This window comes from Hypanus sabinus, chromosome 10, assembly GCF_030144855.1.
Source record: "Hypanus sabinus isolate sHypSab1 chromosome 10, sHypSab1.hap1, whole genome shotgun sequence".
NCBI classification, from domain to species: Eukaryota; Metazoa; Chordata; class Chondrichthyes; order Myliobatiformes; family Dasyatidae; genus Hypanus; species Hypanus sabinus.
This window is the reverse complement of record NC_082715.1, coordinates 128525844-128552349: the sequence shown is the minus strand read 5'-3', so window position 1 is coordinate 128552349 and position 26506 is coordinate 128525844. Positions and strand designations below refer to the sequence as shown.

General features: G+C 39.0%; 1 protein-coding gene across 3 annotated transcripts in view; it reads right to left on the bottom strand.

Annotated features, from left to right (window-relative positions):
* Positions 1-26506, bottom strand: part of rev3l (REV3 like, DNA directed polymerase zeta catalytic subunit) — a 171669-nt gene that overhangs the window by 103910 nt on the left and 41253 nt on the right. For all 3 annotated transcript variants that reach the window (XR_009514473.1, XM_059982930.1, XM_059982931.1), the window contains exons 2-3: positions 4987-5176; positions 1126-1200 (exon numbers count right to left, since the gene is read on the bottom strand). Coding sequence is in view for 2 of the 3 variants with exons in the window: in XM_059982930.1 (XP_059838913.1) it covers positions 1126-1200; positions 4987-5176 (265 nt within the window). In the remaining variant the exon portion in view is untranslated. The remainder of the gene's footprint in view (positions 1-1125; positions 1201-4986; positions 5177-26506) is intronic.

The following is a 26506-nucleotide window of genomic DNA, read 5'->3' as shown; positions in this document are numbered from 1 at the left end:
TAACAGTTCAAAGAAATCTACAATCCTTTACCACTGCTTCAGTATTTCTGGAGTTCCTCAAGATAATCTATCTCTGGTCACTCTTAAAAAATCTTGAACATTTGTACCCACGATCTCAGTATTAATCCATTGCTGTGTATTTTCATACTCTGGCTTATCACTGGCACCTTTACCTCTAAGTAGAACTAAGCAAAGACTTCAAACATTTCTTAAATCTCTGCTTATCCACTAATATTACCTCAAAATTCTCATTAAAATATATTACTTTGATCAGTGACATATTTTAATATCTCACACAATTTCCTGTTAATCTTTGACTTACTACGTCAAAGAACAGACTATTTTGTTCACTTTGAGGGACATGAAATAAAAGTAAACAAAAGTAATCAGTAGAAGTTCTCAGGACTCTGCACAAGTCCTAAACTTGAATATTTAGGACTAATAATCCTAACATTTGTAACAAAATATTAAGTGAATGGGAAACAAAAGATATGGCCAGGAATTTAAACAAGTGTCAATGAACAAAATGGCTTTCCCATACATGTTAAAATAAAGATCATGGCAGATAAAGATTTTGTAGACCATGTAGATTGCTTTCACATTAGGACTCAGCACAAGATGATATAGGAAACTATTCCCCTTTCCAAATCACGACATTCTCAGTAATTAGAAATTACCGAGCAGAATTAAAAAGATTAATTTAGCCTTTCAAACATTATGCAAAACGTCTTTAAAAACCAAATATTACAGTATGGCTCATGAATTTAAAAAAGCCCAAGCCTGATCAGAGGCCAAATTTCAATCTTCCAACAAGAATTAGGAAGTTCATTTGGTAGAATTACTTAAAAAAAAAATAAATGACATTAATTATTAAATATAAGCATATATCATATCTAAAAGGAACAACTCCATTATAAGCTTTAAATTCTTAAATTGGGGTATTTTGTTATAAAATAGAATTAACAGAGCATAGCTTTTAAAAATATTAAAGTGGTGAGTAAAATACCAGGCTTCAGAACGAAGGGAGTTACTGGGCTCATTGTAGAAAAGGCTAATATGCTCATAAAAACTGAAATTCAATTCACATACTAAAAACTGAGTTAAAATTTTACTGTGTCACTGTACCTTTTAACCATCAAAGGGTTGTACAGATAAATCTTCATGAACTGCATTTCTTTCTCATGGAAACCATAGAAAGGCCTGTATCAAAACAATACATACAATCACTTTACACAAAATGTACATGATGACCACTAGATTTTCTTGATGGGTTAGAGAAAAAGATAGAAAATGGGAACATATGGAATAAGGAAGATAATCTAATTAGTGAAACATACCTTTTAATATGGTATGAAATAGCCTTCTAAACCTGTAGAGTATATTACATAAAGTGCCCTGAAAAAGTATTCAGCTCCCACAACTATTATTTGACATGATGCACACTGTTTTGTAGATTAGCTCAATATTGAAGTAGGATTTTTTTGAACTAATCTACAAAACATTGTGCATCATGTCAAATCAAAAGAAAACTTCTAGAACATGTCAACAATTTACTATAAATTTTAAAACCAAATTTGAGAGGCTGAAAATTTATTCATTCACTTTGTAATTACTATGCTAACTTTCCTCAGGTGCAATATAGGTATTACCTTACCAACTCATCCCACTTGTTGATGTAGAAAATTGGAGGATCACTTGGCTTTAATGAATTCATAAAAATAAATGCCCTCTCTTTGTAAGGTCCAACAATACAATGGATTTTCTGCAGACCAAACCAAAATGAAAACGAAAGAGCGTTGAACAAGAACATGTCAGGAAAATAATAACAGAAAAGCACGACTCTGGTAAAGGATACAAGACAAACTCAAAAGCACTGGATATAACCTCAGAGCTCAATTCAGTCCATCGTAAAACAGTGAAAGAAAGTGAAAGGAAGATGAAATCACTGCCACACTCCCAAGTTCAGGCTGCCCCTCTAAACTTAGTCACTGAAAAAGAACTGAACTTGTAAAACAGTCTGTGATGCCAGCTCAGTCACTCTGGGTGAGCTGCATAAGTCACTGGCTGCAACTGGAGATGAAGTTCATGACTCTGCAAACTCTAAAGCCTTGCACTAAAAGAGTTCTTATAAAATAGTGGCAAGGAAGAAGCCCTGGTTAAAAGCGCGTACCTTGCCTGTAAAGACTTTGCAAAGCATCATTTAGAAGATACTATGAAGATGTGGAAGAGGTCTTGTGGTCAGTTGAGACTAAAGAGGAACTTTTTAGCGGTATGTGTGGTGTAAATCTAATACTCTGCCTCAGCCAAGAAACACCATCCCTACTGTAAAGCATGGTGGAGGTAGCATCATGGGGTGCTATTCAGCAGCATGGACTGGAAATCTGGTCAGTGTTGAATGCTGAAGGTGAACACTGCTAAATACAGAGATACCCTGGAAAAAAGGCTGCTAGCCTCTGCCAGAAAGTTTAAACTGTGGAGAAAGTTGGTCTTTCAGCAGGACAACCCAATGTACAATGCCAGATCAACCACAGAGTGGCTTCAAATGAAGAAAATTAATGTCCTTGAATGGCCCAGAGTCCTGACCTTAACCAGATCAAATATCTCCGGCAAGACCTCAAGATTGCTGTCCACCACTGCTCCCCAATTAACCTGGCAAAGCTTGAACAATTTTGCAAGGACAAAAGGGATGCAACTTGCTCCATCATGTCATGAGAAGTTAACAGAGACTTGTTCAAAAAGATTACTGGCTGTAATAGCTGTGAGAGGTGGCTCAAATAGGTACTGAGCAAAGGTGGATGAATACTTTTGAGCTGCGACATTTCAGTTTTTTAAGTTTTCAGTTTTTCAGGCTTTACAATTTTCCTTGTTATTTTTGGGGTCCTACTATGAAAAAGGAGCATGTGATTCACAAATAAAAATTCACAGTTAAATTGATCAAAATCCCTTATGTGAACAAGGGATTGGGGGCTGAATACTTTTACAAAGCACTACAGCTTAAAATTGAGTAGAATCCATTTAAGATTGCAAATGGAACATTTTGGTTTATCACATCAAGAAACAAATTACTGAATGGAATTTTAGCCCATGCAGAATGAAACATCACATGTAAAGTTTCTTGCTTTGTATCTGAAGAATTAAATTTCAACCTTAACCACAAAGACATAAAAGCATTTGAAATTGTTTGATCGATTACTAAAATATGTTAGCCCACAAACAGGGACTTTCAAAAGCAGAGACTGTCACAATAGCTTTATAAACTATAATAAAATGCAGCTCTTTCACATACATCACACCTGTACACTCAGTTTATTCCATTTAAGCTATACGTTCAATATCAAGCCTCTGCCTGAAACAATGCTTCCCCGAATTATTTGATTTTAAAATTAGCTTGCCCCAATGTTATAGCACTGTTCTCACATTAGCTAACTATTCCCCATTCAAAATAAGCATCACTAGCTATTACCTGGTTTCTCTTTCCTCTCTATAATGCTAAATCCATCCATCTTTTTCTTCTCAGGCACCAATTGATTACATTTCTGCTGGGCTGGTGACTTAAAACTGTCATCTTCTTTGCATTATTTGATAACTATATGATCCTCTTTAACCCCCCCTCCCCCCACCAAGCAGGATAATCTTTCATAAATCCCACTCTTATTTATCAAATCAAAGTCAAAACAACATCTGCTCCTGGAATGTTTCTTGCTTCAGCACCTCAAGCCGTTTTTTTAGGCTGCCATGGATGTTGGTTTCTCCCACCAATCATTTTGCTACCTCTGTTGAACTGCAGTGCCTCAGCAACATATCAGTGACATGTCAGGAACTTCAACAATGCAAACGTTTCATCACCTCCCAGCTCTCAGGCAGAAACAGCCCCTCTGCAAGTGATAAGGGCTAATATGTCATTTCAGCATCAAAGTGCTACACTGGCCAGGTTGTTAACTGCTGGACAAGTCACTGACATGAAACATTTTTAGCCTCAGATAGAGTACCATCACCTGGAGCAGAATTGGTTTAAGCCATATTGCAAAATTTCTCTCACATCGTTTGGTGTCATCATAAATAGCACCATGACTGCAATGTCGGAACTTAGGATATTTTAAAGTTGCAGTTGTAGACAAATCCAAATTCTTTCTTGTATTACAAGTTTCTCTTCATTATCAACTTTTGCCCACAAACAAATTCATAAAACTGCTGCCCAAATCCTCTTCCATTATCGGTCTGTTCCTTATGATCTGCACCAACAATGAGCTTGCCAACCCTCACCACCTGAGCTTTTGGATCTTCAGATTAGCCTCTCATACACATCCTCCTTGACCCACGCCCACCAATGACAACAGCTTTCACCAGTCTAAATCCTACAATGGAAATTTCTCTACTACTCCACCTCCTCATTAAAAAGCAAGCACTCCCAATTAAGCTTTTGACGCCTTTCACAGTACCACCTCCTTTTGTTCAGTGCCCACACACTTTTCAGAAGTTTTAAATACTTATTTCAGTCGACTTATTTTAAGACAATTGAATGAATTGGAATCTGACAAAAGCTGAAATATTTGTTGCTATATGGAGGTGGTAATCAGAATCTTATTTTCCAAGATAGTAGTGGTCTTAATTTATTTAAAACTGCCTTATAAACATTTCCTTATGTGCATCCCCCACAGTTATATCTACACCCTTGAGTTAATTTCTGATTTTAAAACTTACCTCCAGCAAGAAATGATTGTCAATACTTTGTAACACACTACAAACATATGGTACTACAAAAAGCACATCTGCCTACCCTAAACTGCTTGTACACTGCTCTTTGGACGAGCATATGACCTGCATAATTTGCATATACACTATTGCTTAGAAATTTGAAATTTAGAAATACAGGCAGAATTTCATTACAAAGGCTCAGAGAAGTACCTACATTAAGATACAAGCATTCCTGAGCACTCAAGATTCACATTTCACAAAACCCTCTGTTAAAGATCAATAACTACTTACATCCCAGATACAAGTGACACCCTGAATACATGCTGGACACTAGAAGAAGGATTGCCCAAAGACACATTCAGTGCTCGGTCGATACTGAAAGCCAACTGACGAAGATGCCGTTCTGGTTGTTGTCCACAGCCATCATATGGAACATAAAAGTATGGAAACGTGCCATGCAAATGGAGACAAGTCTTCTGACCTAAGAACAGAGGAAATGGAATACATGGCAAATTGTAATTAAAATGCAAAATTCTATCTGAATTCTAGTGGAAAATAAATTATGCTCAGCACTCAAATATCTTTCGGCACAATACAGTATATCAACATGAAACATCAATACATTCACCAAGAAAAACACACAAAACGCTGGAGGACCTCAGCAAGTCAGGAGGCGTCTATGGAGGGGAGTAACAGTTGATGTCTCAGGCTGAGACGCATCATCAGGACTAGAAGGGAAAGGGGACAAAAGCCCGAATATTCATTGTATTGAGCTAAAGTAAAGTGCATTTTGCTTTAATTGTTTAATAATCCATTAGTCACATTCAAATCTGCAGACCTCAGCCTTGACCCTGCCTTGTGCAGCTGGACCCTGGACTTCCTGTCAAATTGCCAGCAGGTTGTAAGAGTGGGCTCCCTCACCTCCAACCCTCTGACTCTCAATACAGGAGCTCCTCAGCTGCGTACTGAGTCCTCTTCTGTACTCCCTGTATACCCAAGACTGTATTGCCAGCCACAGCTCTAATCTGCTAATTAAATTTGTCAACACTACATAGATTGGCCTCATCTCAAATAATAATGAGGTGGCCTACAGGGAAGAAGTCATTGCCCCGACACAGTGGTGTCAAGAAACCCACTTCTCCCTCAATGTCACAAAAACAAAGGAGCTGATTGTGGATTACAGGAGGAATAGAGATGGGCTAACCCCTATTGACATAAATGGATCTAGGGTTGAGAGGGTAAAAGCTTTAAGTTCCTCAGCATCCACATCACTGAGGATCTCACATGGTCTGTACACACCAGCTATGTGGTGAAAAAGGCACAACAGCGCCTCTTTCACCTCAGATGGTTGAGGAAGTTTGGTGTGGGCCCCCAAATCCTAAGAACTTTCTACAGGGGCACAATTGAGAGCATCCTAACTGGCTGCATCACTGCCTGGTATAGGAATTGTACCTCCCTCAATCGCAGGAGTCTGCAGAGTGGTGCGGATAGCCCAGCGCATCTGTATTGTGAACTTCCCATGATTCAGGACAATTACAGGTGTGTAAAAAGGGCCCATAGGATCATTGGGGACCCAAGTCACCCCAACCACAATCTATTCAAGCTGCTACCATCTGGGAAATGGTACCGCAGCATAAAAGCCAGGACCAACAGGCACAGGGACAGCTTCTTCCACCAGGCCATCAGACTGATGAACTCATGCTGATTTGAGTGTACTCTATATTACATTGACTGTTCTGTTTATAAATTATTATAAATTACTATGATTGCACATTTAGATAGAGATCCTGTAACGTAAAGAGTTTTACTCTTCATGTGAAGGATGTAAGAAATAAAGTCAATTCAATTACATCCACTGTCATAAAAACAAAAAATGCTGGAAAAAGTCAACAGGTCATATATCATCGGTGGAAAGAGAAGCAATTACTGTTTCAGATCTGTAAGTCTCCACTATTACTGAGAAATGAAAAAACAAATTAGCCTACTTAGAGAAGATGGGGAGAATGATGAATAGAACAAGAGAAATTTCTCTGATCAAGTGAAATAATAGGGCAGTTTAGGTAACCTAAGTTTCTCTGTGTAACTTATTGCTAATTTGTATGATCTTTATAATGACACTCTAAATCTGCAGATTATACAAAAAATTAGTAAAGAAAAAATAGAACAGCGAACAAAAAGAAAGAATAGGTTATCTAAAGGTGGTGAATTTGATATCAAGTCTTGCAGATGGAAGACGAGTTACTGTTTCTCAAAATTGTTTTGGGGACAAGTTATAATCATGCCAGAGGCCACAAACAGAAGCCAGGGCCCTTTACTGCTTCTGCTCTCACCCATTCTCTTTCTTTACAGAACAACAGAGTTCCACTGTTCCTTAACATCCACCCCACCAGCTTCTCCATTAAGTGGATCAACCTTTACAATTTCCACTAATTCCAACAAGATTTCACTACAAGACACACATTTTCCATTCCGACCTTTTCAGCATTGTAAAGGGATTTTTTCCCTTTGAAAATCCTCAGACTCTTCTGCCTCACCCCTCACTTCCCATCACAAGGCACATTTCTATCCACATATAAAATGCTGGATGAACTCGTCAGGCAGTATCTACAGAAATAAACAAACAGTTAATGTTTCAGGATGAGACCCTTCTTCAGGACATTTTTATGCAACTAAAGGATAGATGGTACTCCTCCTTTTACCTCTGTCCATCCTACCTTCCAAGGACCTAAACAATCTTATAAGCAAAATCTGTGGAAGGAAAGGAAATGTTGATGTTCTAGGTCAACACTCTGCACCAGGAAAGCAGCACCCTTTCTGCACCCTCCAGCCAACTGTTAGGTCAGATTCCAGCATTCTGAAACCTCTTGACTCCATTTCACCCAAGTAGATTTTGTAGATGAAGCAGTGATTCACTTGCACTTCTTCCAATCAGTGTTCACAATGTGGCCTTCTCGTCACTACAGAAACCAAATACAAATGCAGTGGTCATCTTATGGAGCTGCTACTGTGTGTGCAGGGGCAACCCCGAGCTCCTGGCCGTCTGCCATTTTAATTCACCATACCACTCCTGCTCTTAACTCTGTTACAATGAGATTCAACACAAACTCATGGAGCAACAGCTCATCCTCCCTGCATGACTCAATATTGATATTTTTCAGCTTTAAGTAACTAATTCTTTGTTTCTGTTTGAATAACTGGACAATTTTGTCTGCCATTTTTTCCACTTTTTTCCCCTCTCTGTATAGTCAAACTCGTACACAGATTATGCAACGAACAGCACATTGCACAGGGAAAGCAGCTTAATCCTACCTACCCTCTGGTTTCATCACAGAAATTCTCTTGGTTCCACCCATCAACCCCACGGTGTTCTAATCCAAATACAACCTAGAAAGCACACCAGAGCCTCTAATTCCTCAGGATAGAGAAATTTGCCATGCCCCACTGACCTTCAATTTTTATAGGTGCATCAGAGAAAGCATCACTGTTTGGTAAAGCAACTGCTCTGCCTACGAGTGCAAGAAACTACAGAGTTATGGCCAAGGTTCAACACATCACAGAAACCTGCCTCCCCTCCATCAACTGTCTACATTTCCTGTTCCTTGGAAAAGCAGCCATTGTAATCAAAGACACCACCCACCCAGATATTCTCTCATCCCTTCCCTTCAGACAGAGGAGACCAAAGCCCGAAAACACTTAACAGCAGGCTAAAGGACAGCTTATACCCTGCTGTTATAAGACTATTAAATGATTCCCCTTGTATGTTCAGGTGGACTCTTGACTTCACAAGATACATCATGACCTTGCATTTTATTGTCTGCCTGCACTTTCTCTACAACTGTAATACTTTATTTTGACTCAGTAACCAGCCGAAATGAGTACGTCACGACTATTACTGACTTCAGTAGCAAGTATGCTGAGGACTGTACACCGAAGAGGACAACCCTAAAGCAGGTGCCATCTCCCTGGTCCTACCCTTACTTCTAGAGCACCTGGACAGTAAAGGCCTATAGCTCTGCCTTCAATACTATAATTCCAACCAAATTTTTCAAACCCCTAGGACTGAAACTCAGCATCACCTTTAAAGCTGGATCCTTAACCTCCTGACCAACAGACCACTAGTAAGGAAAGGCTGCAACACCTCCACCATGATTATCCTCAACACAGGTGCCTCACAAGGATGCATCCTTTGTCCCACACTTTACTTCCTACAAACGATTGTGTGGCCAGATTCTGCTTTAATTCCATCTATATGACTGCAGATGATACCGCCATGCTGAGCTGAATTTTAAACAATGGTAAATCAAAGTATGTGAGGAGATAGAGAGCCATTAGAGATATGGTATCATGACAACAATCTTTACTTAAAGATCCTTTGCATCCCAGTCAATGTTTATCCCTGTCCCAACATCACCAATGAGCTTGTTACAGATAAGCAACCTTTGTTCTTTGAAAAACTCACAATCCTCAAGGGGAACATTTATTTATAACACCGGGCCTTAATTCTAGATTGACCTAGAAAGGGGGTTCCCAACCTTTTCAGTGCCATGGACCTCTAACAAAGGGATCCTTGGAACCCAAGGTTGAGACCCCTCGGCCTAGAGGAAACAACAGCTTTCCATCCATCCTGTTTAGCCACTCCCCCAAGAATCTTATGTAACATGCTGTAAAGTTTCACTGCTAATATAATGGTTTCTCTGTAGCAGCAATGTTTGGGTTATGACTGGAGATAATGGGGTTGGAATGCTGGGGCTATCCAATGAAAGAAATGCTGTTCTTTTTCTTGAGTGTGGAAGAGAGGTTTTCGCGGTCTTTTGCTAGGGAGAGATGAGGAGAGACGACGCTAATGGAGAGAGTTGGTAGGCCACCCGACGGAGTGGACTTGCTGTGAGGGTCCGAAGGTCAACGACGATCGGAGGAGGTCGATGGTGGACGACCGGCTTATCAGTGAGCTCCAACATCGCGCAATAGACTGTTTCATGAGAATGGGCCCTTTTACTTTTTTTTTTGTTTTCTTTACTAACCATATAGTCAAAGTAAGAATTATAAAGCTCAATCATTTAATGGCATATTGTGTACTGTTTGTTATTTCCAGGTACTAATTGTGCAGCATCCACCCAAATGAGATTTCTTAAGTTTGGCCGGGCCAGGAGCTATCACACCCCTATATTCAGCCACTAGCCAAAGTGAAAGTTACACTTAGTCTCCTGTCATTCCCTTTTAAATTCCAACACCACAAACCCTGGCCCATCCAACATTTCCTCACAAAACACCCATTCAGGAAATAATTCAGTAAATCTGAACTGCTTTCAATGCATTAACATCCTTCCTTTGGTAAGGAAACCAATTCTCTGCACGGCACTGCAAATGTGCTCTCATTATTGCCTTACATTGGCACAGTGTAAGCCAACATGTGGCATAGTGTCACGGACTGGTACAAATCATAATCAATACCACTTAGCTTACTGAAGTAGACTGCCAAAATGCTACAAATGTTTTTGGCTCAAAATAGAAACCCATGTATAAATGCTGCCATAAAATGCCAACAAAAACTAATTAGTGAGAATCTAAGTATAGAAAAAAGAACAAGTACATAACGTCAGAATTCTGATCTATATACAAATCTCACATTGAATACAATTCCTACATCCTCACTTGGCAGTACTACTAAACTGTGAAAATATTTGTTGCAGAATGAAACAAAAGTACTTTTTAAAATGTGCAATTAAAGAAATACATGCAGAAATACATACATGGGTAAAAACAGGAAAGATTCTGCAATTCCTTTGGAAGAAATGTATAGCTATTTTTGGATGATCAGAAATATTCAACCACTGATTTCAACACTACTTTTTCCCTAAGATATCAAATCTAAACTGACTGAGCCATTTCATAATCTTCCTAAATGTTGTCTATAAACTAAGTTGGAGACAGCGGCAGACCAAATGTTCAACATTACTTACATTCTTGAAATGTTGATTGTGCTCCATGTTCAAATGCCAACATAAAATTTTCATAGTTCAGTGCTTTCCAGTTTTCCTAATGCCTTCAGCAAAGTATCCATTCAGCAGAACACAGCAAAGATTTCCTTGTTGCATTGTACCAGAAACTTGTAACAGACAATCCTAGTGTCAGTAACAATATTATATGTAGTTTGATGTCCTCCTCAACATGTACGCACTTTGCTCCGGTCTACAAATAGTTATTTCTCTCTAGTGCTGCTTTACACTGATCTGGTTTTATTTCAACATTCCAACTTTCTCAGTTGTCGGGGTGCTTAGAACCACCTAGTTCAAGTGCATCTTGTTTATGGTTCTTATCCATTGTAACTGGTTGCATCATTGTGTGGTATAGGGGCACTAATGCACAGGATTGGGAACAAGCTGCCAAGGTCTGTAAACTCAGCCACTTCAACATAGGCACTGGTCTCCCCATCATTGAGGACATCTTCCAAAGGCAATGCCACAAGAAAGATGACATCCATCATTAAGGAGTTTCACCATTGGGGTCAAGCTCTTTTATGATTAACATCTGAGAGGAGGTACAGGAAGACACACCCAATGTTTTAGGACAGGGGTTCCTAAACTGGGGTCCATCGACCTCCTGCTTAAATGGTATTGGTCCATCGCGTAAAAAAAGATTGGTAACCCCTGGTCTTGACCTGAAAGAGAGTGAGCAGCTTCAAGTTCCTTGGTGTCAAGATTTCTGAGGATCTAACCTGGTCCCAACTTATCGATGTAGTCACAAAGGAGGCAAGAAAGTGGCTATACTTTATTAGGAGTTTGAAGAGATTTGGCATGTTAACAATACATTCAAAAACTTCTATAGTTGTACCAGGAAGAGCATTCTGACAGGCTGCATCACTGTCTGGTACGGAGGGGCTACTGCAGAGGACCGACAAAAGCTGCAGAAGGTTGTAAATCTAATCAGCTCCATATGTTTAGAGGTAGGATCCCTTTGGAGATGGCAAAGTATACAGATCCTTGTTATAATTATGGGAGTTTGATAGAAATATTTCATACACTACAATTCATTATGTAATATTTTTAAACCTCATTGTAGTATAGAAATCCAGAGATGACTTCAAAGAATGAACAGGAAAAGATTATAATTTTACAGCTATGTGGCCGCAGATGATTAGATTGGCACAGGCAATATGAAACCACAGAAAGCTGCAATGTCTGTAGGTCAGAACATTTTCTTCAAACCACACGACAAAGTGTTAAAGTACCAAAATATATTTTCCAGTAGTTAAGTCAGTTAAGAATCAGTGTACAATTAAAACAGCCCATACCTTTTAATAGCATAAGGTTTCAAAACATATGTGGAAACTCAGTTACAATTGACCTTACAAACAAGGCAGTGAATATAACGCCCACATCTCTATTTGTACCTTTATTAGCACAGTTAGATTGCCAATGAGATAGGATAGAATACAATAAGATAAAGTAGATTTAATTGAGTTTACTCTTGCAAGCAGAAAGGTAAAGTAGAATGGTTTTGTTAAAAAAGATAAAAGTTTATTATGGATGTTTAGGAATATTGGCCAAGTGTCCTCACGACTTGAATGCAACTTGCATGCACAACTCAAAACAAAGTTACCTTGTTCTTAACTGAAAAAAAAGACATAACTTGATCTTATATTATACTGTTAATGTTGCAAAAAAATAACAAATTTTAGTCAGATGAAATTTAACAAAGCTACAGATAACAAGAGTTTTCCCAAAGGATTTACTCTTTAAGACCTAATTTAAGAGAAGAAAGTAGTAGAGTCCAAGAAGGGTCATCAGGTATCTGGCGACCTTGTGATATCTTTCTCAAGTGTCCAATGTCAGAACATCTTTCGAAAAGGTGAACGCTTGCAACCTGTCAGGGCACTGAAAACCTGTGCTAACCAACTGGCTGGAGTGTTCAATCTCTCACTCCTGCAGCTGGAGGTTTCCACCTTCTTCAACAGGGCATCAATCATACCGGCACCCACTGCTCTATTCTCTCTACACTCATGACTGTCTGGCTAGGCACAGTTCGAACACCATCTATAAATTCGCCGATGACAACTGTTGCTGGTAAAATCTCAGATGGTGACAAGGTGGCGTAGAGGAGTGAGACAGGTCAGCTGGTTGAGTAGTGTTGCAGCAACAACTCTGCACTCAACATCAGCAAGGCCAAGAAACTGATATTAGACTTCAGGAAGGGGAAATCAGGAGAACACAACAGTCCTCAACAATGGGTCAGCAGTGGAAAAGGAAGAGCAGCTTCAAGGTCCTGGGTGCTAACTTACTTGAAGATCTATCCTGCACCAAACATATTGATGCAATTACAAAGAAGACATGGCAGTGACTACACTTCATTAGGAGCTTGAGAAGAACTGGTATGTCATCAGACTCGAGCAGATTTCTACAGATCTATCATGGAGAGCATTCTATGTAACACAAACAAAATCCTGGAGGAACTCAGCAGTCCAGGTTGCATCTATGGAAAAGCACACAGTCGATGTTTCAGGACAAGACCCTTCAGCAGGACTTACAGTATTTATATGTTGCTATATTTTTATGTTTACTATGTTGCTGCCACAAAACAAATTTCACACACCGTAATGTGCAAAAAAGCCTTAGACATATGAAAAAGATCTGTAAAGCTAAGATGCTTTCAACAATTGAAAGTTTCTAAATATCAAACAATTTACTATTGTAAGAAGAGTAAACAGCAAATACCAAATCAAATCAATATTTAGTGTGACCACCCTTCGCCATTAAAATTGCATCAGTTCTCTTAGGTACACTGTCATGCACTTTTATAAGTGAATTGGCTGATAGGTTGTTCTAAGCATTTGAGAACTTGCTACAGTTCTTCTGCAGCCTTTGACTACTTTGCTTCTGTCTCTCCAGGTAATTTTGGATAGCCTCAGTGATGGTGAGATCAGGGTTTTGTAGAGGCTTTACCATCTGCTGCAGAACTCCTTCTTGTTCTTTTTGTTGAAGATAGTTCATTATGACTTTGGCCATATTTGGGGTCACTGCCCTGCTGCAGAATAAAGTTGGGACTGACCTGATGCTTCCCTGATGGTACAGTGCTTGTACTTATGAATTTCATTAACTCTATCTAGATCACCAACTCTATTTGCAGAAATACAGCCCCAAACCTGCAGGGAAACTCTGCCATGCTTCACTGTTGGCTGCAGACACTCATCCATGTAGTGCTTTCCATCTCTTCTACAGACAAACTGCTTCCTGTTTAAGCCAATATTTTCAAATTTTGACTTGTCAATCTAGAGCACTTGCCGCCAAAAAGCCATTTCTCCGAAGTGGAAACAAAGCCATGAGACTCACCTATGCACAAAAACACAAGGACTGCAAGCACTGTGCAGCCTTAAACTGAAAAACCTTTGAGAGCTGAACTCACCTTGTACAGCGTGCAAGCTCAGTAAATCAAGAGTCATGATGATAAGCTGACAGAGACTGTGTTTAGATATTCTGCAGTCATCCAGGCTGAACACGGCTCCTAAAAGCCTAGCTCTCCTTTGTACAACTGTTCTGTTCAACCCTGCAAACCAAGACCACTACGCATACCAAGACAAGATAGAGATACAAATGAACAGCTCTTGGGGAATGCTTATTATTGGACAGTTACCTTACTAATTCTCAAGTTTTAATAGCCTTTAACACAGATTTAATTGGTTAACACCTGAAATATGTATTATGATTTGTACTTAAATATGCAAATGATGCAATTCAGAAGTGTACTAAGTTTCTACTGGATCAAAATCTCAGATTTAGATTTATTATATGTACATCAAAGCATACAGTGAAATGCATCATTTGCATTAATAACCAACCCACTCAGGATGATCTGGGGCAGCTGCAAGGGTTGGCAAACATTCCAGCACCAACATAGCATGCCCACAATGTTCAGCAGAATACAAGCAACAGCAGCAAAACAAACTTCTTTCTCACTCTCCCACCCACTTACACACACAGACCAGCCTCCAACCCTTGGTCCCTGTTGTAGACATCAAGCCTCCCAACTTCCAGTCAGACTTGCAGACAAGTCTCTGACCACTGGAATTTCTGTATAAAAGCATTTCTTTGTTCAAACTTCAGAACAGCTTTGTGACAGGGACCAGACTGTTCTCAGGCACAAGTGTACTTGAGAAATGTAAGTTTTCAGAATCTAGTTAATTGGTAATGACAAAATCACTTGAATGTTTTTGCTCATTGGCTTTGCAAGAGCTGTTCCCAATTTAACACAAATAGATAACTTCCCTAGAGACTGGTCATCTCCTGGATTTAAAGAAAGATCAAGAGTGAACAAAAGAAAATCATACTGTTGTAGGAATTTTGTGTTCAAGGTAAAAGGAGAAAGGATAAAAGGAGAATTAATTTGAATGGACCCAGCACCAATAATGAAAACCACAAATTGGGAATTTGTGTCCAACTTATCCAAGTCTAAGTATTTTGTCTAAATCAGTGTTTGTTTTGATACCAAATCAGGGAGACCATCGCCGACAAATTTCCCTCCATTGAAAAAAAACTTTCATTGCATTGGTTTCCAGCTACTTAGCTAATTTTCTATTCATGCTGTGACTGCCCCTTTTCATCCAATGGTGATAATGAACACACACCCCCCCCCCCCCCAACTGCATTTGCTTCATCCACCCCTTCTGTTACCACTTCAAGTAACTCATCATCTGGCTGACATAGTTTTTCTTTAACACTGGCTTTATCTATTCAATTTAACTTGTCCAGGTTATTAATCCTATCCTGATCTCCAGAACTTCTCACCACCAGAAGAGGTACAAGAGTAAAATCAGTTATTTCAGGCAAATGTACAACTTTGCAATTTTCCTGTCCTTGGAAATTTGTTTGGAAAATCATAGGTTAGGAACCCTAAAATACATTTCATCTGGTTCAAGCAACTTATCTCCAGAAGTACATCTAGCTTTTCTAGTATTTATTCAATTTTAACTAATTTAGATAGAACTTTAGTTACAATTTGCTATGACCCTAGCAACACTTCCCTTGTAAAAAATAACTAGTGGATTTTGGTTAGAAAGGTTGGCTTGGTTATAGAAGTCAAACTGGACACACTGTATGCTGTGGTAGGACATAGAGTGGTAGGACTATGGAAAATCCTAGCAATTCTGGAAAATGTTTCTCACCCTCTGCATGGCGCCTTGGCTGAACAGAGGAGCACTTATAGTAATAGACTAAGACAATTGTATTGCTCCAAGAGCGCTATACAAGGTAATTTTTACCCTTACCCTCAGCCATTAAGCTCTATAATGAGTCAACCTATAGCCAGGGATGTGATGACCTCCCTCCTGTTAGGCTGTTTGAGGTAGCTTTTTTAAATTCTTTCTTATTTCTCTTCTAATGTACATATTAATGCTACAGTGATACTGTAAATTCCTTTGGGATCAATAAAGTATCTATCTATCTAATTGGGACACATCTGGACCAGTATATTTCGGCCCAATTAAGCTGCTGCCCCAATTAGCTGGTTTCATGGAAATAATTAAAAAGGTATAAAAAGACAAACTACCATTAAATTGAGTACCAATTTGCTTTTAAATGAAATACAGACAAATTAGAACACTATCAGTAGTAAAACTGTAGTATTAGTTCCTAGTAGTTATTGGAGGAATTCATACAAAGTACATGAGGTGTTCTTTTGATTGACTGTAAATGAACAAAATCAGCATGAACACCTAGTGCAGGTAATCAACTGTCTTCATTGCCTCCCTTCATGAAGTAGTGTCAAAAATCACTGCTTTTTAATCTGGCGTCAGTGGGTCCAAATGATAACAATTAAATGCAACTGACACAATGTAAAAAACTGTTCCCTCTCAGCACTGTGCAGTGTCTAACAGCCACGCAAGTGTATAAGACTGACACTAGTTAGAAACTCCTGCATTCTGCAAATCTTCATTTTCATTGTATCATTCAAGATGATTATTGATACCATCAAAAATTCTTCATAGTTCCTGACTTGCTGAAGTAATGAAATTTTTTCATTTTCACTCCTGGCCATTTCTGGTATCTCCAAGTCTGAATGCTTGAAACCAGTGAGCAAAACAGTTCTGAACTGTCTTACTGCTTATTTTTCCCCAACTATCAGTGACAAAAATCATTGATTTTTAAATGCAAACATGACACTAGTTGGAAGATGTTTGGCAACAGCCCTCTGAAGCAGTATAGCGAACCAAATAAACAAAGGGAATCCTGGCTATTTTCTCAATTAGTTTTTGGTCTTTAAAAGTTGCCCCAAGTAAGGAGTTTCTCCGATTAACTGATGGCCCAATTAACTGGAATCTACTGTATCTAGTACTTCTGCCATGGCCCCTTTCTCCGGTAGATGTTCCCTTTTACTTTTGGTCTCTGATCTAACTCAACTCTTCATATAACCCTTTCCCTATTTAAATACAAGAATTTTAAATTGCTTTTGATATTGGTCGCTAGTTTACTGTCACATTTGTTTTTTTAATAAACAAAAACTTCCTCGTAATCAGTCTAGTTCTCACTTGTGCTCATATCCATGTCTGTTGTATACTTGCATTCTACAGTCTTTCCCCATTTCTATGGAGGTCCAGCTTTAATTTTCTCTCCCTGCTAGCTCCCAGGAATGTACCAAGACAGTGGCAGTCCACATAACCACAAAATGAAATTATCACAATACTTAATGGTTGAAGCATTAAGATGGAAGATTAGAAAGCAGATTAATAATACTGTGCCCACCTCGAATGGTCAAATCAACCCACTAAATAATGCTAGCTATTTCCTAGCCACTATAATATACACAACACCCACTTTTAGCTGTCCTTGGTGTGTATTTTCATAATGTGAAGCTTTGTCATCTATTTAAGAAATGAGAGTTAAAGGAAAAAAGTTTTACTCTCAATTTCATGAAATCAAATTTAATTCAGCATCTCAAATTTTTGAGTTGATTTTATGAATTATTATAAAAGTAAATTTTCTTTACTCAAGATTGCTGTGATATGAGGTATGCATTTTGTCAATGGTGATCATTACTTTATTATAAAAACAGAAAATGCTGGAAATAATTAGATTAGGCAGCAAATGTGCAAAGAAATAAACTTTTGTCAGGTCTGTATCATGGTTCTGAAACATTGTTTAACATTGCTCCTTTTTTCACAAATGTAACCGGACCTACTAAATACAGACCGAGTACCCTTTATCCAAAATTAAAATCTGAAAACCTCCAAAATCCAAAATTCTTTTTTTGAGCGCCAACCTGACTTTACACATAGGCAATTCCACAGCGCTGGTAAGGTTCCCAAGCACTGCGCAGGTCTCTGCACACCACGCCCATTGTAGTTGTTGTGGAACAGTCTGCTGTTTGAAATAGATGGTGCATACGAAGTCATTTGTAGCAGTGGAATCTGGTAGTAGACATGGTTGAGATTGATCATTCAACTCTTCCAGTCATCACATCATACTGTGCTCTGACTGCAGCCTGTTCACTCTGAGCTTCACACCAGTTGTTCATAAGGTATATATGTAACATAACTAGATTGTGTTGAGACTTGGGCACCATACCCATGGTCTCATTATACAGATGCAAATATTCCAAAATCTGAAATGCAAAACACTTCTGGCCCCTAGAATTTTGAATAAGGGACACTCAACCTGTATTTACAGCATTTTAAAGTTACAGCACCTTCAGTTTTTTTGCTTGTTTTTATTTTGTTATATTGGGAGAGGTTACACAGAGAATTTCACAACCAAATAGGTTTTCAAATTGAGTTGCTTGTCTAATTCCTAGCAGCTTCATCTGTGCCTCAACCTCTACAGGGATCAAAAGCCTGTCTAGACTACTGTGGTATCTTCAAAATCTCTGGGGTGCCATATATTAAAAAATATCCTCGTGCAGTGAAACCAAGAAACCACATTTAGCACTGGAATAGGAGGCAAAACTTCCTTCTGTTTCACCGAACTTAGCAACAATAAAAATTTGCAAGACAAATTCCAAAAGTTCTCTCCCTCTTCCCATCCTCACAATGGATGCAATGACTTTAGAAATGCAACCTGCTGGGGGGTGGGAGAGAATGTGTTTAATGCACTTTATTAATTTTTACAATATGAATTATTTGGGAGTCACGTGAAACAGTGAATAAAATTGAGCTCTAGTATTACAGTTTTTGATGAGATAAGTTCAGAAGTGTCTATTTCTTATGCAAGATTTGATTACACTATTTTATAAAAGCCAATTACTATAGGGTTTTGCAGGTATCCTTCAATAAAATCTACAAATTATTCTTGAGCACAAATAAGACCAAAAGCCTTATTCAACTCTACAAAATATTGTTAAACCTCAGGATACAAATTATATTTGCAAAACAAAGAGCACAAAACAGAAAATCAATATGCAAGGATAACAGTCTTCACTAGAGGACTGCTCAAAGTTGTTGCTTTGCATCTCCAATGACCCAGGATCAACCTGCGTGGTTTGGATGCGACAAGAGTGGTTTCCTCCCACATCCCCCAAAAACATGATATTATGTACCATAGTCAACTCCCTTACATGTAAATAAGTGGCAGAATTTGGCAGGGGGTGGGGGGCGAGAAATTAACTGAAATGGAGAGATTAAAATGCAATTAGCACACAAGATTGCTTGACACTCTACTGAAACGATGAGCCAAATGGCCTGGTTCTATGTGCTTCTCGTCGTGACCTTAAGAGCACTATAAAATAATCTGTCTCTAATAGATGTACCGGCAGAGAGAGATCTATATGATCTAAAGACAACTACCCCACAGAACAGGAAAGCAATAGCTATTTCCCTCAATATTGCACACAACTCCAAAAATAACAAATTATTCAATCAAAAAATAATTCCTGAGCACTATTTTAAATGTATATACAGTCGATTTGGTTACTTGGGACACATCAGAACCAGTAGATTTTGGTCTAAATAGCTGCCACAATTAGTCAAAGTTAAATGGAAATAGTTAAAGGTGTATAAAAGGAAACTACCATTTAACTGAATAACAAATTATGCATTTAAATTAAATACAGAATAAAAATGAACGTCAACAATACTACTACAGTCCTATCAAACTTTAGCTCCTATTAGCTATCACTGGTGGAATTCATCCTGTGTACACTGATATGTTCTTGGTTGACTGTAAATGAACAAAATCGGGAGCAGACACCTAATAGAGATAATAGATGTCTTTCAAATAATGCTTTTGTCAATTTCATCCTACAAATCTTCATGTTAATTTAACATCCAAGATGATTATTGATTCTTTCAAATTCTTCATAGTGCCCAATTTGAAGTAGTGAAATAGCTTCTTTTTCACTCCCGGCCGTTTCTAGCATCTCCAAACCTGAATGCTTGAAACTGCAGGGAGCAAAACAATTCCAAATTGTCTTACAACTTATTCTCCCCAACCATCAGTGACAAAACACAAACACACACAACTGATGGCATTTAAAAGCTGTTCACTAGAGCAAGGTGCAGTGTTTAATGGTCACACAAGAGCATGTGACTGACACTGGTAAGGAACTGTTCAGCAACAGTCTTTTGTCCCAATTAAGCAGCATGATGTTTAAATAAACAAAGGGAATCCTGGCTACTTCCTTCAAGTTTTTTGTTCTTAAACAGTTGTTCCAAATAAGCAACTACTCTGATTAATTGATGGCTCAGTGAACCCAAATCCAATGTACTATTTTATTTTAATGTAATTTCCAAAAATAGAACTTAGCTGTAGATTTGAAATCAGGCTTTAAAATCATAACAGCCATTAGCCAATAAAGTAATGGAAAACAGTACTGTACTGAGAATGCAAATCCAGTGAGGAAAAGCAGCAAGGGAATAGAGAGACCGTCATATCAGATAGTACATGCCACAGGGCAAAGGAAACCAGATGAGAGACTGATAATTAATTAGATTTTTAAATGGACTTAATTACATAATTTTTATTTAATTTTTTTTAAATCACAAGTGTGTGTGGTGTGGGGGAGGGGGAAGAGTTTTCAAATACGATACCTGACTAATCTTGCAATATGATTTACTGTGAGAAAGTTCACTGAAGATGGCACTAAAACATAGTATAAAATTTAATAACTTTGGTAACCAAGTTGACCAAAGGGCTTCTACTAAGAGATAAATTGCCAAGCAGAAACAAAATCTTTCAAGTTAACAAGTGCATTTTCATCTTACATCAGAAAATTTGAAAATGACAGTCACGATTCTAAGTTTTATCCTAGTCCTTTTTGTCCTGCAAATTATCACAATTTCCATAAAATACTTGCATTGTACACACCTGGACACCATGACTAATGACATGATCTACGATACACAGACCCTGTGTAGGCAAATACAATTTAGGATCTGCTCAGCACCAACACCATGGGGCAAAGGCCCTGTTCCTGTGTTGTACGGTTCTATTTCTATGTCCATGTTCTTACTTGGAGGCAAATATACAAATACGAGCCAAGGGGCAAGGGCACAGCATAAACCTAATTGGTCACTCTACCCAAAAGCTAGCAAAGACTCAATGGCCCAATTCATTCCCTCACTACTATAATTCTGTAATGTGTACTTACATAGTGCTTTTGAGGATTTCAGATACTCCAACGAGATTTACAGGGTCTCTTTTGAAGTGCAGCTCTGCTTTGCATAGAAACTTACGTATTCTTAGTTGTAAAAAAAATTTCACCTGAAATTTTCATAACATTAGGGGAGGAGGAAATAACATATGCACACATCTACAGTTTTAGCCAACTCTTCCCATACCAATACCAGGTCCAATACCAATAGTAATCTTGTTACATAATGAACATAATGCAAGACAATGAATAAATGTAAGTGGTTGCCAACACAGGACAATGGACTCAAGGTGTGAAAGTACTTCAATTATTTTTTATTGCTTCTTCAGGCAGATTTAAAAATAATCTTAAATTGTAATCAACACTGGCAAAGCAGTAACTATTAAACATAGCTAAACACAACATTCTCAGCTTCCTACTCTACTCCCCATACACTCATGACATGCGGCCAGGCACTGCTCTAACCCCATCTACAAATTCGTGGGCTGCATCTCAAATAATGATGTGACAGAGTACAAGAAGGAGATAGAGGCCAGTGACATGGTGTCATGACAATAACCTTTTCCTCAATGTCAGCCAAACAAACGAGCTGGTCACTAATTTCAGAAAAGGGGCAGTGCATATGTTCTTGCCTACATCAACAGTGTTGAGGTTGAGGAATTTGAGAGCTTCAAGACCCGAGATGTAAACACCATCAAAAGCATGACCTAGTCCAATTATCTTGATACCATGGCCAAGAAAGCTCATCAATACCTCAAGAGGCTACTAAACAAATTTGGCATGTTCTCATCCATGTGTACCGATTTTCATCAAGGTACCTCAATAAACATTGTCTGGTTGCTTGATATGGCAGTTGCTCTACATGTGACCACAAGAAACTGCAGAGATCTGTGGGCACAGCCTAGCACAATATGGAAACCAGCCTCCTCTCTATGGGCTTTGTCTGTACTTTAGTGCCTCAGTAAGATGGCCAGCATTATCAGAAACCTCAGCCACCCCAGACAGACATTTTTACCTCTGTTCACTCCCACTGGGCAGAAGATAAAAAAACCCTGAAAGCATATACCATCAAGCTCAAGGACAACTTTGATCTGAATATTATCAAACTTTTGATCAGACCCCTTGTACAAGGTGGACTCTGGCCCTCATCATGCACCTTGTTACGATCTTGCATTTTATCATTTACTTGCATCGCACTTTTCCTAGCAGCTTTATCAAACAATGTCATTGTTTTCCCTTATTTTAGCTCTACAAACTGTGTAATGATTATCTGTATAAATGGTATGCAAGACAAGTTTTTCCACTGAATGTTGATACATGGGACAATAATAAAGCAGCAGCTGAATGGGTATCTTGAACCTTTTAATAGTGCTCCCAATTAAAGGATAAATCTATTCCAGGCACCTACTCAAATGATAAAGCAGCAAAATTAAGCGATCAAGGAAGAGTATGAACACATTTTCACAACATAATCTTGAGATGATGGGACAGATCAAGGGATCCATTGCTGAACTGCTGCAAAGCTTTGAATGTGATGGACTTGAGAAGTCATAGGGACACCAGTGTGGAGAAAATGAGAAATCGACAATACGCCCATCCTAGATGTGCTGTACTTTTAAGCTTTGCTGTGACAGCATCCACTCAAGCCAGCATTCGACTGCATTTCTGAGAGAAAGCAGACAAGTCAATTATCAGATTAAAGCTTCCACACTCCAACCACACCACCAACATGGCTGCTCCAGTTCAGCCTATGCTCAGTAGGGGTCTCCTGTGTATTAATGGCAGTTGATAATGCTGACAATTACAGATCACTTTTCTAAAATAATAGAATTTATGCTAGTAGTGTAAACCACTATCACTCTACCAATGTAAAAGCTTCATATTTAAACATTCCATATTCCAAGTACATGAACCAGTTTTTTTTTATTCCCCCAATGGCTTCTTGAATAGAACATGCAATGAAAACATTGCTGGCCAAAGATTAAGATCTTGTTAAGCAAATTTCAAACATAGTCATGTGCTCAACAAGAGGGAAGTGTACAAAGTCATGAGTAGATTTAAATATTTGGACTGAAAGATGAGGCATCATTGTTGTGAATAACATTTGAAGAACTACAGCACAGGTTTTATTAAAATTAATTTCATGCTTCAGCTCAAAGCTGTGCTTTCAGTTTCGTGGGGACACCTGTGCTTACAAATGAGCACTGGTTCACTCAAATTTACTCTTACAAAGTTTTACATCTGCAAGCATACAACACATTCAGATAGTACATTAAAATTGCAACTGCATGTTCCATGTTACAATGCAGTGCCTTCAAAATGAACAAAGTGGAGTCAAATGAAATCTAGCCCAAATGAAAAAATGGCATTTAAAAAATCAGGACCATATTCAAATAAAAATATTGTAAAGTAAAAATTAAAGACAATTTAATAGCACAAGATATTTAGGAGAGAGAGACATGATAACAACACAGGAGATGCAAGAGACTGTTAGGTGCTGAAATCTGTAAGTGCCCTGATATTGACATGAAGGGGGAAAAAAAAGTTGCTGAAGGAACTTATGGGTCAAGTAGCATCTGAGGGGGCAATGTGAAAACAATGTTTCATTTCAAGACTCTGCATCATGAACGAGGCTGAGAGATTATCAGTATAAAGTCAGGGGAACTAAGGACAGATGAAGCCAGGTGGAAAAAACTGCCGATGTTGAAATCTGTTAAGGTGATGAATGGATCCAGATAAAAGAGTAATGGTAAAATGAGTAAGGATCAGTAGAAGCAGGAGATAAGGGGATCCAGTAGGTTGAGTGAGTTTGTGATAGGCAGATGAAACCAGGTTGGAGGGGGGGAAAGAAATTGGGCAAAAGTGAACTTGGGCTGTTTAGAAAAAAAAGGTGGTGTCTGAGAAAACCTGGGTTAATCAGGAAGTGAGCTGTAAACTAGAGAATTCAATGTTCTTACTGTTGGATTATAAACTACATAGACTGTATAAACAGATAACATAATCTTATTTAACAAACCACAGCTCACCATAACAGAAATTTTTTATTTAAAAAATCAGCTTCTTTCAAGGTAAAAAAACTAATTTCAACCCTACTTTGCCTACCCGAGACCAAACGTGCATCCATCCTGTCAAACTCATCTCATTCTTCTAAACTTGAGAGAATCCGTACCAAGTCATAGACATAGAATCGTACAGCATAGCAACAGCCCCTTTGGCCCACTATCTTGTGCCAGACTAATTAAACTGGTGACACCTAAACTAATACCTCCTGCCTGCACATGGTCTACACCCCTCCATTCTCTGAATATTCCTGTGCCTAATTAAGAGCCACTTAAACACCTCCATAGCACATGCTTCCACTAGTTCAAAGGCATGCACCATTCTGTGTAGTCAATGACAGGAACTTGCCCTGTGCATTTTTTTTTAAACTTTATCCCTCTCACTTAGAATGTATGCCCTCTAGAATTGGACAAAACCCATCAATCTAGGAACCAATCTGATAAATCTTTATTACATTCTATTCCCTGTGCAAGTATGCCTTTTATACAAGAGGAAAGTGGCCAAAACCGTACTCAGGTGTGAGCTCTGTGGATGTAATAAAGAATGACAAAGGTAGGGTGATCAACATTTGTCAAAGTCCCATGAAATAGGCTGGTCAGGAAGACAAACATATGGGATCCAAAACAAACAGTTTAGCTCAGATTCAGATATTTATCATACCTACGTTGCAACAAAGTGAAATGTGCGATGTGTGTTAACAACTAACAATCTATGCAATGCCAACATGGCATGCCCAGTGTTCAGAACACAAGAAGCAACAAACAGCAAAACAAGCCCTGCTTCTCCCTCCCACACACTTATGCACATGTAGTCCTCCAACCCCAGGACACACCATCTTCAGCCTCCGGTGGACAAGTGGATTCACAGACACCAGATTGAATTTCTTACATCCTTCACATACATGAGTAAAAATCTTTACATTATGTCTCCACCTAAATGTGTGATCATACTAATTTATAACCATCTATAATAAATAGAACAATCAACACAACATAGAAAAACACTCAGATCAACACAAGTTAATCCGTCTGATGGCCTGGTGGAAGATGCTGTCCTGGAGCCTGTTATGTCCTGGCTTTTATGCTGCGGTACCATTTCCCAGATGGCAGCAGCTAAAATAGATTGTGATTGGGGTGACTCGGGACCCCAATGATCCTTCGGGCCCTTTTTACACACCTGTCTTTGTAAATGTCCTGAATCATGGGAAGTTCATAACCACAGATGCACTGGGCTGTCCGCACCACTCTCTGCAGAGTCCTGCGATTAAGGGAGATACAGTTCCCATACCTGGCAGTGATGCAGCCAGTCAGGATGTTCTCAATTGTGCCCCTGTTCTTAAGATTTGGGGGGCCATGCCAAACTTCCTCAACTGTCTAAGGTGAGAGGCGCTGTTATGCCTTTTTTTTAAAATCACACAGCTGGTGCGTACAGACCACCTGAGGTGCTTGGTGATGTGGATGCTGAGGAACTTACAGCCGTTTACCTTCTTGACCCCAGAACCACTGATGTCTCCATTCCTGTAATCCACAACCAGCTCCTTTGTTTTTGTGACATTGAGGGATTGTTTTCTTGACACCACTGTGTCAGCGAAATGACTTCTTCACTGTTGGCCACCTTGTTATTGTTTGAGATTAGGCCAGTGTAGTGATCTCAGCAATTTGGCAGATTAGAGCTGTGGGCGGTGACAGTCATGGGTATACAAGGAGTAAAGGAGGGGGCTTAGTACACAGCCTGAGGGTCTGCTGTGTTGAGAGTCAGCGGGATGGAGGTGAGGGAGCTCTCTCTTACTACTGCCAGTGATATGGTTGTAAGTCACAAGGCAGAGGTCTCTGAGCTTCCTGTTGAGCCTGGATGGAATTATGGTGTTGAATGCTTAACTGTAGTCCAAGAACAGCATTCTCACACTTCCCCAGCCGATTCTCACACCTAGGTTTCTGCAGACTTCTGGATTTTTGATTGATCTCCAGTATCAACCCCCGGACTTTCGGATGATGACTAATGGGGATGGAGGGTGGGGGAAGGGAGGGTGGTCACTGAACACTGCCTCCTGTCCACACAGAATTCTAATCCTGGACCTCACTGACCTAACTCTCATCCTTGTCAGTCTGCTAGCCCAATATTCAACCACAGATGCTCACATCATTGGCCTTCAAGTGTAGAATGAAGACTTAAGACTAGC